Source organism: Mytilus galloprovincialis, chromosome 12, assembly GCF_965363235.1.
Source record: "Mytilus galloprovincialis chromosome 12, xbMytGall1.hap1.1, whole genome shotgun sequence".
NCBI lineage: Eukaryota > Metazoa > Mollusca > Bivalvia > Mytilida > Mytilidae > Mytilus > Mytilus galloprovincialis.
The window spans coordinates 71,213,258-71,230,458 of NC_134849.1; the positions used below are offsets into that span (position 1 = coordinate 71,213,258).

Sequence of the window (17,201 nt, forward strand, 5' to 3'; positions counted from 1 at the left end):
TTTACTCAGAGAATTGTAATGAATCCATTGATATAAATATTTTGTTCATTTCTTAAAAAAAAAAACCAAAAAAAAATTAACATGACAGTTCTGATGGAAGTTTTGACATCTCACAACAAAAAAACAGTTGTTTATTTGTTGTTTATGATCAATATAAATACAGGTGTGACTGGTCATTTTATTCAGTTTTGACCACTGATTCATGTGATATATATTTTGTTTATATTTATTACACAACATTGTCCAGTTTATCAGACAAGTTTTGATGTCAGTTGTATTATTCCAGGGTGGTGGACGGACAGCATTAATGTCGGCTGCCAATGGAGGACGCCTGGAGATCTGTAGGCTCCTCATTGATACAGGATGTAAGATCGACATCACAGATACAGTATGTTATCTACTTAGTCTGATCACATTACTATTAATCTACACTAAATCATGTTGTTAATAAAACAGGTTTAATGAACAAATATTTGTAATAATTATATATTAAAAGTGGGGTCTCATTTTACTCGTATACAATAATACGAGTTAGAAAATATTACTCCTTTTCATGTTTCTTAAAAAAAATATTTTATTAAAATGAACAATTATACTGAATCTACACTAATTCCTGTTGTTAATTAGACAGTTTTAACAAACAAATATGTGTAAGAATCATATAAAGTGGGGTCTCATTTTGTTTGTTTTGTTCTACTGAATCCATTGATATAATTATTTTACACATTTCTTGAAAAAAATTTTTTTTTAAGTTATCAGGTTTAATGGAAGTTTTGACATTTCACAACAAAACATGTTTATTGTTTGTTTATATACAATATAAATACAAGTGTGACTGGTCATTTTATTCAGTTTTGACCACTAATTCATGTGATATATATTTTGTTTATATTTATTGTTTATATACAATATAAATACAAGTGTGACTGGTCATTTTATTCAGTTTTGACCACAGATCCATGTGATATATATTTTGTTTATATTTATTACACAACATTGTCCAGTTTATCAGACAAGTTTTGATGTCAGTTGTATTATTCCAGGTTATAGGATGGACAGCATTAATGTTTGCTGCCAGGAGAGGACACCTGGAGATCTGTAAACTCCTCATTGATAGAGGATGTAAGATCGACATCACATGTGTATGTTATCTACTTAGTCTGATCACATTACTATTAATCTACACTAAATCATGTTGTTAATTAGACAGGTTTAATGAACAAATATTTGTAATAATTATATCAAGTGGGGTCTCATTTTACTCGTATTATTGTTCTGAATTAGAAAATATTACTCCTTTTCATGTTTCTTAAATTTTTTTTTTTATTAAAATGATCAATTATACTGAATCTACACTAATTCCTGTTGTTAATCAGACAGATTTAATAAACAAATATTTGTAAGAATCATATAAAGTGGGGTCTCATTTTGCTTGTTTTGTTCTACTGAATCCATTGATATAATTATTTTACACATTTCTTGAAATTTTTTTTTTTTAAGATATCAGGTTTAATGGAAGTTTTGACATTTCACAACAAAACATGTTTATTTATTGTTTATATACAATATAAATACAAGTGTGACTGGTCATTTTATTCAGTTTTGACCACTGATTCATGTGATATATATTTTGTTTATATTTATTACACAACATGTTTATCAGACAAGTTTTGATGTCAGTTGTATTATTCCAGGAGTATGGTGGACGGACAGCATTAATGTTGGCTGCCTTGTATGGACACCTGGAGATCTGTAGACTCCTCATTGATAGAGGATGTAAGATCCACATCACAAATGTATGTTATCTACTTAGTCTGATCACATTACTATTAATCTACACTAAATCATGTTGTTAATTAGACAAGTTTAATGAACAAATATTTGTAATAATTATATCAAGTGGGGTCTCATTTTACTCGTATTATTGTTCTGAATCAGAAAATATTCCTCCTTTTCATGTTTCTTAAAAAAAAATATTTTATTAAAATGATCAATTATACAGTCTGAATCTACACTAATTCCTGTTGTTAATCAGACAGTTTTAATAAACAAATATTTGTAAGAATCATATCAAGTGGGGTCTCATTTTGTTTGTTTTGTTCTACTGAATCCATTGATATAATTATTTTACACATTTCTTGAAAATTGTTTTTTTTTTTTAAATATCAGGTTTTATGGAAGTTTTGACATTTCACAACAAAACATGTTTATTTGTTGTTTATATACAATATAAATACAAGTGTGACTGGTCATTTTATTCAGTTTTGACCACTGATTCATGTGATATATATTTTGTTTATATTTATTACACAACATTGTCCAGTTTATCAGACAAGTTTTGATGTCAGTTGTATTATTCCAGGAGGGTGGAGTGACAGCATTAATGTCGGCTGCCAATGGAGGACACCTGGAGATCTGTCGCCTCCTCATTGATACAGGATGTAAGATCGACATCACAGATCCAGTATGTTATCTACTTAGTCTGATCACATTACTATTAATCTACACAAAATCATGTTGTTAATTAAACAGTTTTAATGAACAAATATTTGTAATAATTATATAAAGTGGGGTCTCATTTTACTCGTATTATTGTTCTGAATCAGAAAATATTACTCCTTTTCATGTTTCTTAAAAAAAATATTTTATTAGAATGAATGAGTATACCTAATCTACACTAATTTCTGTTGTTTAAAATTAGACAGTTTTAACGAAACAAATATTTGTAAGAATCATATAAAGTGGGGTCTCATTTTACTTGTTTTATTCTACTGAATCCATTAATATAATTATTTTACACATTTCTTGAAAAAAATTGTTTTTTTAAGATATCAGGTTTAATGGAAGTTTTGACATTTCACAACAAAACATGTTTATTTATTGTTTTTATACAATATAAATACAAAGTGTGACTGGTCATTTTATTTAGTTTTGACCATTGGTTCATGTGATATATATTTTGTTTATATTTATATTACAAAACATTGTCCAGTTTATCAGACAAGTTTGAATGTCAGTTGTAGGATATGTTGTATATTATTGATATTGATAACAAAGTATTGTACATAATATTTACATGTTATTTGGTTATATTATAGAGATATGGAGAAACAGCTTTACATTGTGCTGCTAGGGAGGGATATCTACTGATCACAAGATGTCTGGTAGAACAAGGAGATGCAAGTCCCTTGGTTACAACACATAAGGTAATATTTTATAGTATATGACCAGTGTTCAACTATTAGGCCAGACTTTTTATTTTATCTGTTTAACGAGAAAATTTGTAAAAAATTAGGGTCGAGGGGGCGAAATAAAAAAAAATAAAAGTGCAAAATTGGTCGAGTCGACACTAAAAATAAATGTAAAACCATTATAAGTGACTTTTTTTAGCTCACCTGGCCTGTAGGGCCAAGTGAGCTTTTCCCATCACTTTGCGTCCGTCGTGCGTCGTCGTCCGTCGTCGTTAACTTTTACAAAAATCTTCTCCTCTGAAACTACTGGGCCAAATTAAACCAAACTTGGCCACAATCATCATTGGGGTATCTAGTTTAAAAAATGTGTCCGGTGACCAGGCCAACCAACCAAGATGGCTGCCATGGCTACAAATAGAGCATAGGGGTAAAAAACAGTTTTTGGCTTATAAGGCCACGGTTTTTTAATTTGTTGGTTTACGGATTTTCTCCATGAAAAAGTCGGGTCGGTCGGTCGGGGAAAAAAAAAGAAAAAAATATCTTTCAAGACATAAAACAGATACGCAAAATAAATATATATTTCACCTTTCTAATAATATGTTTGTTATGCTTTTTTGTCATATTTCTTAAATTTTAGTTCGATGAAATACTATTGCTCAGCTGTAATAAACATCGCATAACATTGTCTAATAATTTCCCGTAAAAAAATGGGGATGCACGGATACTTGAAAGACGAAATTAAATCATCATTTCACAAACAAGAAAAACAGATTCACGTAGCTCTTAATCAATTCCAGAAAACTTGGTGAATAATGATCTTCAAGCATGCAAACTGATAAAGAAAAAAAATAATGTAAAAACTTTGTACGAAAATAAGTTTCAACACACGTGTCAAAAACGTTATAGACTCGTCCACTGGAAAAACGAGAATATCGGGTAAATCTGTTGTCATGCATTCCCGTTTTTTATCCAAATGGACGATATTTTTTTATTATCTATGAAACAAGATAATTTCGAATGATTTGTTAATAATATTGAATTCAGTACTTTAACTTGATGTCTTAAACTTCCACCTGTCCACATTTGGACAAGTCTATTTCTATGAAAAGATGCATATTACGGACTGGTGACAAATAAGGGAAACAGAACTTATTGCGTAATTCTTTTGAATCACAGGTTTCGTTCCGCAAAATTATTTGCGCAAACGACATTTCAAGGTCATTAATAATTGATTTGTCTATTTTTAGAAACGTAACCTGGAAGTTTTTCTTTTTTTCACAACAGAAAGTGTTATCAATTCTGTTAGTGATTAATGCATTTCATTTCATAAAAAAAGGATATTTTAATTATTTTTCAGGAATAATGCATTTGTTAGGGTCGGCAGGAATAAAAAAGCATGAAAAGTCAATTTTATTTTTATTCTGGAAATCGGCAAAATCAGGTCGGCGGATCCGTAAACCAACAAATTAAAAAATCCTGGCCTAACTCAAAAACCAAAACATTTAGAGCAAATCTGACACGGGGTAAAATTGTTTATCAGGTCAAGATCTATCTGCCCTCAAATTTGCAGATGAATCCGACAACCCGTTGTTGGGTTACTGCCCCTGAATTGGTAATTTTAGGGAATTTTTGCTGTTTTTGGTTATTATCTTGAATACTATTATAGATAGAGATAAACTGTAAACAGCAATAATGTTCAGCAAAGTAAGACCTACAAATAAGTCAACATGATCAAAATTGTTAGAGGACCCCTTAAGGAGTTATTGCCCTTTATAGTCAATATTGAACAACTTTTCGTCATTTTTTTAACTTTTATAAAAATCATTTCTAAAACTACTTGGCCAAATTTAACCAAACTTGGCCACAATCATAATACTAGGGTATCTTTTTAAAAAAAAAGTGTCTAATGACCCCGCCTACCAACGAAGATGGCCAACATCTGTAAACACATTAACAGGTGAGCGACACAGGCTCTTGGGAGCCTCTAGTTCGTATATCTTAGTAATCTTTTACAAAAATCTTCTCCTCTGAAACTACTGGGCTAAATTAATCCAAACTTGGCCACAATCATCTTTGGGGTATGTAGTTTAAAAAATGTGTCCGGTGACTCGGCCATCCAACCAAGATGGCCGCCACAGCTAAATATAGAACATAGGGGTAAAATGCAGTTTTTGGCTTATATCTCAAAAATCAAAGCATTTAGAGCAAATCTGACTGAGTTTAATTGTTTATCAGGTCAAGATCTATCTGCCCTGAAATTTCCTGTAAAGGGCAATAATGTACAGCAAAGTAAGACCTAAAAAAAAGTAAACATGACCTAAATGGTCAATTGACCCCCTAAGGAGTTATTGTCCTTTAGGCCAATTAAAATTAATTGCTAGATTTTCATCCCTGCCTGCCCCTCTGAAATCGTCCCGCCCCGATTTTTTTTATTTAACAAAAATTTGATTTCCGGATTTTGTTCATGTCCATTACCGGGAACCATCGATAATTTCGTTTCATTCAAAACTTCCTGTTTCAAATTTCGTTTTTGTATTTCTTCGAGTAATCTAACAAATATGATTAAGTCGACACATTCTGCTGCTCTATGATGACAATATCATCTACCGAGAGTAGAGATTGATAACGAGAAGGGCATGAAATATTCGAGTTACGAGTAAACGCCTTGTCATTGAACGCAAATTGCGGTAGTCACAAGTGAATCGAAAACTGTGTTTTTTTCTTTATTTATTATTTACACAATGACTTTGTGTCAGGAAATTTGGACTGTGAATGATACGCAGAGCGCAAGAATCGTAGAACAAATTGGTACAAAACACATGACTGGATTTAAGAAATTGACACAAGCACGAACTTGTTTGATTTATGACCTTATATTGAGGAAAAAGTCGACAAACAAGCCGCTGATTTTAATTATAACAAGCCCTTATATTTACCCATGGCTGTTGTTTTTGTTGACAAACAGCAAACACCCACTGTAACTGTCCCAATACCCTCAATTTAGTCATTAAACAACTACTACTTTTTGGTTAAGGTCATGTTTTGCATCATATTAATTACTTTCAACACTGAGTTTACATTTTATTCTGTACTCATAATACTTGTGTTGCATACAATTGTACCAATACATTTTATTGGTTTTATGGGGACTACAAATCATTGCTTAGAAAGCAAAATAAATTTGGTGTAGGTATAGTCCAACTAAAGAGAGCATTTCTCTTTTTTTTGATGTATACTATAAATAGGTTTCTAAAGCGGCAATTACATGTATAACAGTGGTTGTCAATCAGGGATTTTTTTTTTAAAGTTTAAAAAATAGTGTAGGATTCCTTATACAGCCTGTATAAACATTAGACAAGCTGGTTTTACACTAGCATATACCCCGCGGTATGAAGAACTTGTGACAAGGGTTTCATATGAAATAAAATTTAAAAAATAAAATCCTCCCACCCGCCCCATGTTTTTCAAAAATTTGGATGAAAATCTACTAATTAATTTTAGTTGGCCTTATAGTCAATTTTTAACAATTTTCATAAAATTTGTAAATTTTTACTAACATTTTCCACTGAAACTACTTTTCCAAGATCATTATAGATAGAGATAATTGTAAGCAGCAAGAATGTTCAGTAAAGTAAGATGTACAAACACAATTTTGTCATGAATCCATCTGCTTCCTTTGTTTATTATTCACATATACCAAGGTGAGCGACACAGGCTCTTTAGAGCCTCTAGTTTTTATACGACCGCAAAAATTTTAATTTTTTGGTTGTATATTGCTATCATGTTGGCGTCGTCGTCTGCATCGTCGTCGTCGTCGTCGTCCGAATACTTTTAGTTTTCGCACTCTAACTTTAGTAAAAGTTCATTTTAATTTGAAAGGAAGGTTGGGATTGATTTTGGAAGTTTTGGTCCCAACAGTTTAGGAATTAGGGGTCAAAAAGGGCCCAAATAAGCATTTTCTAGGTTTTCGCACTATAACTTTAGTTTAAATAAATAGAAATCAGTGATGTTTTGACACAAAGTTAATGACCACAAAAGGAAGGTTGGGATTGATTTTTGGAGATGAGATCCCAACAGTTTAGGAATTAGGGACCAAAAAGGGGCCCAAATAAGTATTTTTCTTGTTTTTTTGCACCATAACTTCAGTATAAGTAAATAGAAATCTATGAAATTAAAACACAAGGTTAATGACCATAAAAGGAAGGTTGGGATTGATTTTGGGAGTTTTGGTCCCAACAGATTAGGAATAAGGTGCCCAAAGGGTCGAAAATTAAACTTTGTTCGATTTCATCGAAAAATAAATAAAAGGGGTTCTTTGATATACCGAATCTAACTGTGAATGTAGATTCTTAATTTTTGGTCCGGTTTTTAAATTGGTCTACATTAAGGTCCAAAGGGTCAAAAATTAAACTTAGTTTGATTTTAACAAGAATTGAATCCTTTGGGTTCTTTGATATGCTGAATCTAAAAATGTACTTACATTTTTTATTTTTGGCCCAGTTTTCAAGTTGGTCCAAAATTATTATATTAAGTATTGTACAATAGCAAGAAATTTTCAATTGCACAGTATTCAGCAATAGCAAGAAATCTTCAATTGCACAGTATTGTGCAATAGCAAGAAATATTCAATTGCACAGTATTGTGCAATAGCAAGAAAATTTCTAATTGCATAGCAAGAAATATTCAATTGGAGTTATCTTTCTTTGTCCAGAAGGTAGTAGTTGAATCAACTTAAATCATTGTTTAAACAATATAAAATGTATATTCACTTTTACTACCAACTGAAAAATTAAAACAATCTTTACCATTCAGTTATAACAAGCACTGTTTTACATTTTAATATTTTATGATGTATTTAATTGAGTAGTTATTGTTGCAAACTCCATTAGAAATTTGAATTAAGATCAGTTTTTGAATAAGGGAAAGGAGGATGTGAAAAAAAATGGGGGGGGGGGGGGTCAATTTTTCTCTCATTTCAGATTTCATGAATAAAAAAAAAAATTCTTCAAACATTTTTTTGAGAGGATTAATATTCAACAGCATAGTGAATTGCTCAAAGGCAAAAAAAAATTAAGTTCATTAGACCACATTCATTCTGTGTCAGAAACCTATGCTGCGTCAACTATTTAATCACAATCCAAATTTAGAGCTGAATCCAGCTTGAATGTTGTGTCCATACTTGCCCCAACTGTTCAGGGTTCAACCTCTGCAGTCGTATATAGCTGCGCCCTGTGGAGCATCTGGTTGTTCATTTATGTCCATTTTTAAATCACAGCATCCACAATTGTATGGCGGACTAATATATTTTTTTTAATTACGTCATCTGAGTTCCTCATCTCAAGGTCCATTAGGGATCCTGACCCAGATATAGAAGGCTCAGGATTGGGTATACAGATATAGGAAGGTGTAAATCGGATATTCAAATATAGGAGGGTGTGGTGGAGGTATACAGGTATAGGAGGGTGTGGATTTGGTATACAGATATAGGAGGTTGTGGAGGGGTATATAGATATAGGAGGGTCTGGATGGGATATGCAGATTAGAAAATTTTGAATGGAAGAAAAAACATTGAAAATGGAGAGAAATTGGTGCAAAAATATAAAGATTAGAGAATAATATTTGTGTGTTGAAATATAAAGATTAGATAGAGAATAATATTTGTGTGTTCAAATATAAAGGACTTGAATAATATGTCTAAAAAATTAGAAAAGATAGTTAAAAATGAAGACCCCCTAAAGTCCCACATCCCTTATGTAGACATAAGGATGCATTTACCAATCTTTAAACTGCAGATCGAGCTTTTATTCATATGCTTTATAAACAAAAGTAAAAAGCCTATTTAAAGTCTTCAAACAATTGTGAAAAATAATCTAAATGTCGTCTCATCAGTTATATTTAATGAAGGAATATAATCTTTGTTAGCATCTTTAAAAAAAACAACACCACTCAGTTGTTACTTATACTAATTGTAAGATTTGTGTTACAAAAATCTTCTTTGTAGTTAGGCCACACCAATTTAATTCCTTGTTCGACGGACCCACCCGCACCTATTTTTTTCAAAACAGATTTTTTTATTTTTATTATATTCCCGCTTCCTGCATCAGGAACTGTAATCATGTCTATTTCTCGAACTGTTTTTAACCGTATTTTTGTGACAAAAATGTCGGTTATTGATTTGGGGATGTACGGCAGGCGGCCGGGTGGGCGGCAATCAAATGTTGTCTGTGCATTAACTCATAAACCAAAGCTTTTAGAATTTTAATATGTTGTTACTGACAACTAAATGAAGGTCAAGTTCAATAATGGTGTTTTTGACTTTTACCGTTCAGGAGTTATGGTTCTTGAAAGATTGAAAAATGGAGTTTCCAGGCGTGTCCGTGCATTTCCGCATGAACTGTTCTACCATTAAGCTTCCAAACTTTTAATATGTTGTTACCGATGACAAAATGGAGGTCAAGTTCGATAATGACGATTTTGACTTTTACCGTTCAGGAGTTATGGTTCTTGAAAGATTGAAATATTGAGTTTCAAGTCGTGTCCGTGCATTTACGCATGAACTGTTATACCAAAGCTTCCCAAATTTTAATATGTTGTTACCAATGACAAAATGGAGGTCAAGTTCAATAATGACGATTTTGACTTTTACAATTCAGGAGTTATGGTTCTTGAAAGATTGAAAAATTGAGTTTCCAGTCGTGTCCGTGCATTTACACATGAACTGTTCTACCAAAGCTCCCCAAATTTTAATATATTGTTACTGATGACAAAATGGAGGTCAAGTTCAATAATGACGATTTTGACTTTTACCGTTCAGGAGTTATGGTTCTTGAAAGATAGAAAAATGGTGTTTCCAGTCGTGTCCGTGCATTTTCTCATGAACTATTCAACCAAAGCTTTCAAAATTTTTATATGTTGTTACTGATGACAAAATAGAGGTCAAGTTCAATTATGACGATTTTTACGGTTCAGGAGTTATGGTTCTTGAAAGATCGTAAAATGGCGTTTCCATTGACGTTGTTGCATTTACTCATGAACCATTCAATCTAAGCTTTTCAAATTTTAATATGTTGATACTGACTACAAAATGGAGGTCAAATTTGATATTGACTATTTTCACTTTCACCATTTATCAGTAATGGTTCTTGTGATATTGCCAGGACACAAATAAATGTTAATAAATCCGGTTTGCTGTCGTTGTGACAGCCTCTTGTTTGTAAATATTATAAAAAGATCTCAACATTTGTTTTTAAAATCACAGTATAACCTTTATATAACGATTTTAAACCTATAAGCACCCCACAACACTGTAAATATCTGTATGAATATTTGTTTCAGCATGAAATCAATTTAATCCAAGTTGGAGTGCTCCGATATAAATATAACAGCGGAAATACCTGTACAGAACAAAACATTGGTTTCTTTCCCCCTGACTTATATTCCCTATCAATAATTGTTCGTTGTTGAAATAAAGTATAAAGAACTTTTGAAGGATTTGCCTTCAACTGCAATTATAATGTATGCTGACGGTCATACCCGCTGCAGGTTTGTGCACCTGTCCTGATTGATTCAGGGACCTATCGTTCAGCAGTTATCGTTTGTTGTTGTGGTTCATTGATATTTTCCCGTTTGGAAATATAAATTAGACCGTTGGGTTTCCTGTTCGAATTGTGTACAATACTAAGTTGTGGTCCCTTATAGCTTGCTGTTTGGTCTGGATCAAAGCTCTGTGTAAAAGGCCGTACTTTGACCTATGTTTGTTAAATTATCAGGTTATCCCTCAGACAAGGGCCTTGAAGGGGTCATTTTACCATGTTTACTGTTGTAGAAAAGAAAACAGAAATACTAAGGATTTGAATAGTGCTACTATACAAAACCTTTGAAAACTTAGAATTCTTTACTCAAAAAGAGGAGAAATACATTATATTTTAAACAACTTTTCTAAAAGAGGGGTCCACTTATTTTGAATAATATTAAACTGTTAAAGTAAATGTGTTAACATGGTTAAAGTCCAGGAATATTACAAAATTCTTGGACATGTTTTGACCATTTAATACCATATAGATATTATAGTTCTTTGGGAAAATATTAGCTCTTTTGTACTAAAAGTGTTTTTCAAAAAAAAATAATATTATAACTTATATTGACTCCTCATAAAAGGGATATTCATAACATTAAGGTGTTGTTCTGAACCTGATTATGACTTGGATGGAGAATTGTCTCATTGTCAGTCACACATACATAGACTAGATTTAATTATTCAGTTATTTCTTTTTGAACAGGGAAACAATACTTCATAAATTAAAGAAATGTCAAGGTACAAGTGATAAATCAAGTTTTAATATATTCAAAACCTACTATTTTATGTTTTATGCCCCCAAAAAAATGTAATTGCTGGCCTTTACTTTTTACAGAGCTTCGCCTCAAAAATTTGCAAATTAAATATTTTTTTATTAAAATTTTCAAATCGCTTGCTCGCCCCAATTTTTTTCGTTCAAAAATCTGTAGAACAAGAAATTAAATTGGTGTGGCCTAATTTTCAGATGAAAACAATATAAAGATTTAATTGTATTTCAGGGTCAGACTCCATATGATGTAGCAGCAGCAGAACAAAGGAGGCAATATAAAGAAGTGATGGAATACTTACAGGTATATATAGTGGTAGATATGGTGTTGAATTGCAAATGCTTAACAAAAATATTTTTTGTTGAAAAATGAGCTGTAATGGCGGATACCGACTGTAGTGACAGAACAAATTAATGAATTCTTCAATGATTGCGATAGTTAAGACAATTTTGAGGGATTCGGTCCTGAATGTTTTTACAAAATTAATCGTAACATACTTGCAAACCTGCCAATATTTAACTTTTCACCAGAGAATGACAGGAAATTCCCAGACGATCTCCAAAATGGATGGTCATGTCAGGACAGTGATGTAATTATTGCCCTGTTTACCGTTGAATCTAAATTAAACAATGGTATGCAAAGTAATGAACCTTTGGATTTTTAAAAATTATTTATAAATGATGATATATATAAATGAACTTGTATTTCAAACCAATAAATTTGCCAAGGTAAAAACCAATGATGATGAAGGTCTGAAAGTAAAAATCCGCATTAAAAAAATGGCAACCGGTCACTCTAGACGAAATGTATTACTGGATTTGACGGCAGATTTCTAAACAAGCTGACCTTATTCTTAGTGAGAATAAATGCAATGCAACCTGCACAAAAGAGGTTATTGGTTTGTTGAGCCGGTATGGACTTTTGGAAAATGGTCATCATGTATACATGGACAATTATTACGTGTCGCCAGAACTATTTACAGAACTTGGAGTATTAAATACTTATTCCTGTGGCACATGAGAAAAAATTGTTTGGGGGTACCCGATGCCCTGAAAAGAAACCAATCTGAAGCTGAACTTATGTGTTATCAATGCTTTTATTTTGATCAAAAAGTATCCACCAGTAAATAAAACCAGAAAAGAACATTACATTTCAGGACATCTGTAGTAAATGCTCTCATTCAGAACATGCAGAAGGCTGTGAGTACTCCCAGACCGCAAAGTTGCATTGTGTGTACCAAAATGTTTTCAGGTGTACCATACACGCCAGAACTATTGAGTAATCCTCTTGCCTGCTGGTAAAAATTCTGCACAGGTTCTGGATAAACAGTTGTTATAGTTGCTTGATCAGCAATTTTGAACATTTAATTTAGAAATATTCATTGTGTTATGTTCATACTGTTTATTACAATTTAACGTGTTTTTTGTCCTTAATGAGTTTTTTTGACTCACCTGTGTAATACCTGCAGTATTACATGTACCTGTGACTTTTACAAGTTTTTTGCCAAATATTTTTTTTACAAATATCTAATAATTACAAATGTTCTTGTTTTACAAAGTTTTATGTTTATTGAATTGTTGAAATATATTAAATCATAAAACTTTATCTTTGTATATCGTTATTTGCACCTGTACAGGTAAAAAATAACTGCAGACACAAACAAACACAAAAAATGAAAAATCTGAGTCAATTGCACAAATAATTCATATTTTATTCAGCATTGCACAATGACACAATAAAATCAATGCAGCAGTCTCAGGGTTAAACACCAAGAAGCAATACAATCAATTTAGTTTTGGCAAAATTGCCGCAGTTCATGAGTGATACGTCTTGTTTGAGTCTCTTGTTTCATTTTCATTTCTGCTTTACATCTTTAAAACTATAAAACTTGGTTGAGCCAAAATGATCAGCAAGACAGGTTTTGGCACACAGTTTCAATTAAACACAAATATTCTTGTTGCATTGCAAAATTTTTTGAAATTTAATAGTTCTACAAGTGACATGAGTCAAGATATATTCACAGTGCATATTCCTCATTTTTCAGACTGTCATGTCAAAGAAATCTTCAGGTGTTAGTGCTAAACTTAGGATAGAAGGTATTTTTTTTTAACTTTATATCATTATTATATAGTTACATAGTCGCTGGGCTTCCAAAATGTTTTATATGGCTTTTGTTGTTGTTGCTAAAACCTACATTTTCACACAATCCTGCTTGATGGTAGGAAATCTCTGATGTTCCAAAATATCATACAGTTGAACCAATAAACACATTGGAAATAAGATTAATAACTATAATAGATAATAAACTATGGAGCTATACATTTAGCACCTTTCAAATATATGATATACACGACATAGTAAGTACCACCAAATATATGATATACACGACATAGTAAGTACCATCAAATATATGATATACATGACATAGTAAGTACCACCAAATATATGATATACACAACATAGTAAGTACCACCAAATATATGATATACACGACATAGTAAGTACCACCAAATATATGATATACACAACATAGTAAGTACCACCAAATATATGATATACACGACATAGTAAGTACCACCAAATATATGATATACACAACATAGTAAGTACCATCAAATATATGATATACATGACATAGTAAGTACCACCAAATATATGATATACACAACATAGTAAGTACCACCAAATATATGATATACACGACATAGTAAGTACCACCAAATATATGATATACACAACATAGTAAGTACCACCAAATATATGATATACACGACATAGTAAGTACCACCAAATATATGATATACACGACATAGTAAGTACCACCAAATATATGATCTTCTTTAGAATGCTATAGTCAGATAGTACAAGCAATATTCTACTTTGCTAGAATTATTTCACCAAGAATAAGGTAGCCATTGTGTAGATGACATGCTGACATAATAGCTGTTAGAAATCAATAATTTTGTCTCGCGTGCGACTAAAGTCTAAGAATGTGAGATATAAGGATCACACTCCAATCATGGCATGACTCGGTGATCAAGGTCAAGTGGTCGATGTCAAGTCAGTATCTTAGATGCTATAAACAGTAGGTCAACTATATTTGATGTATACAATGATTGTAAGGTGAACATGTCTGTCTGGCAGTTTTCATCTGACCTTGACCTCATTATCATTGTTTATTGGTCAATGTTGAGTTGTTGTGTTAAGGGCATCCGATACAGTTTCAAGGGAGGTAACTCTTGGCGCGACATTAAGCGTTTGAATATTCCCGCAAAACGTCACTTTTTGCGGGACGTAATGCGTGTAATTTTCCGTAATAAGAAACGTAATGTGGATTTTTCGATGCCCCATTTTCTGTTTCTTCCGCATGCCAACTTCTACACCATTAATATTAGTGCATTTGATTCTAACATGATAACAGTCTAAGAAAATCATAAGAAATAAAACACATTTACTGTTTCTGTGAGATCTTCAACAAAATATCGTATAGTGAGCAATCTCAAAACGACTTACCCTTTTTGTGTTACTAATATAATGCATGTCAATTATAATTTTTAGCTCACCTGGCCTAAAAGGCCATGTGAGCTTTTCTCATCACTTGGCGTCCGTCGTCGTCGTCGTCGACATCGTCGTCGTCGTCGTCGTCGTCTGTCGTCGTTAACAATTTTTCAAACATCTTCTCCTCTGAAATTACTGAATGGATTTGAATGAAACTTAACATGATTGTTCCTTAGTATATCCTGCACAAAATGTGCGCTTCGATTTTTGATCCGTCAAAAAACATGGCCGCCGTTACTTAAAATAGAACATAGGGGTCAAATGCAGTTTTTGGCTTATATCTCAAAAACGAAAGCATTTAGAGCAAATCTGACATGGGGTAAAAATGTTCATTAGGTCAAGATCTATCAGCCCTGAAATTTTCAGATGAATCGAACAAACCATTGTTGGGTTGCTGCCACTTAATTGGTAATTTTAAGGAAATTTTGCAGTTTTTGGTCATTATCTTGAATATTATTATAGATAAAGATAAACTGTAAACAGCAAAAAAGATCAGCAAAGTAAGATCTACAAATAAGTTAATATGACCAAAATTGTCAATTGACCCCTTAAGGGGTTATTGTCCTTTAATGACAATTTTTCACAATTTGTTCATCATATTTGCTAACTTTAAAAAATCTTCTCCTCTGAAACTACTGAATGGATTTGGTTAAAACTTAGCATGGTTGTTCCTTAGATTATCCTGCACAAAGTGTGTGCTTTGATTTTTGATCCGTCAAAAAACATGGCCGCCGTTACTTAAAATAGAACATAGGGGTCAAATGCAGTTTTTGGCTTATATCTCAAAAACGAAAGCATTAAGAGCAAATCTGACATGGAGTAAAAATGTTCATTAGGTCAATATCTATCAGCCCTGAAATTTTCAGATGAATCAAACATCCAATTGTTGGGTTGCTGCCACTTAATTGGTAATTTTAAGGAAATTTTGCAGTTTTTGGTCATTATCTTGAATATTATTATAGATAAAGATAAACTGTAAACAGCAAATATGATCAGCAAAGTAAGATCTACAAATAAGTCAATTTGACCAAAATTGTCAATTGACCTCTTTAGGAGTTATTGCCCTTTAATGACAATTTTTCACAATTTGTTCATCATGTTGACTTACTTTAAAAAATCTTCTCTTATGAAACTGCTGTATCAATTTCAGCCAAACTTAGGCTAAATGAGTTTCAGAGTATCTAGTATAAATTTTATATTTCATTTCCTTGTATGTCAAGAAACATAGCTCCTATGGCTAAAATAGAACATAGGAGAAAATGATTTTTTTTTGCTTTTGAAGAAAATAGGACGATTCAAAGAACATTTAAATAAATTGAAAAGCCAAAATAATCACTGATGAGAGATTAAACCAAAAAAATTCAGGTGAGCGATTCAGGCTCTTGAGAGCCTCTTGTTTCAATTATCATTTATCATCCATGATTTGGTTCGGGTCAGATTTTCTGTCATTTTATTACAGCACAGAAAACCGATGATATTTATAAAATAATACCAAAAATTTAGGTACACAAAGAAGTAAACTTCCTAACTGAACAATTCATTTAATTTATTTATTTATGTTGGGTAAATAATGGTATGCCCCTAATATTAACAATGATACAACTTAAATAAAAGAACAAAGTTCCTATCAAATTCCTCTACTTAGTACGTTTTTTATCTAACAAAAGGCAATAGCAAACAATATTTTTATACACCCGTAAAAATTTGACGGGACGTATTATGGTATACAAATGTCCGGGGTCCGTCTGTCCTTCGTAAACATGGTACAGCATATTTATACATCACGTTGCGGAGGGTATAATGATTTGACCCGTTCGTCTGTCCGTCCGTCAATCCTGTTTCTTGTTATCGCAACTCCTCTTAAACCACACATCAGAATTCCATGTAACCTTGTTGGATGATAAGGACATACATAAATGTGCATATCGACATGACATTACAATTCATTGTTTTTCTAGGAGTTACGCCCCTTTGAACTTGATTGCTTCAATATTCTTCTGCAACATTTTGACGTTGCAACTCCTCTGAAACCACACAAGTGACAACAGATTTCATAAAACCTTTTTAGATAATAAGGACATACTATGCAGATGTCAGGGATGATTCCAG

The 17,201-nt window shown here is 32.2% G+C and overlaps 1 protein-coding gene across 1 annotated transcript in view; it reads left to right on the top strand.

Annotated features, from left to right (window-relative positions):
• Positions 1–320: 320 nt before the first annotated feature.
• The window catches only part of LOC143053755 (uncharacterized), a 213,666-nt gene continuing 196,785 nt past the window's right edge, over positions 321–17,201 (top strand). The window contains exons 1-4 of the mRNA XM_076226532.1: positions 321–365; positions 1,044–1,142; positions 2,363–2,464; positions 3,099–3,206. Coding sequence (XP_076082647.1) covers positions 321–365; positions 1,044–1,142; positions 2,363–2,464; positions 3,099–3,206 — 354 coding nt within the window. The remainder of the gene's footprint in view (positions 366–1,043; positions 1,143–2,362; positions 2,465–3,098; positions 3,207–17,201) is intronic.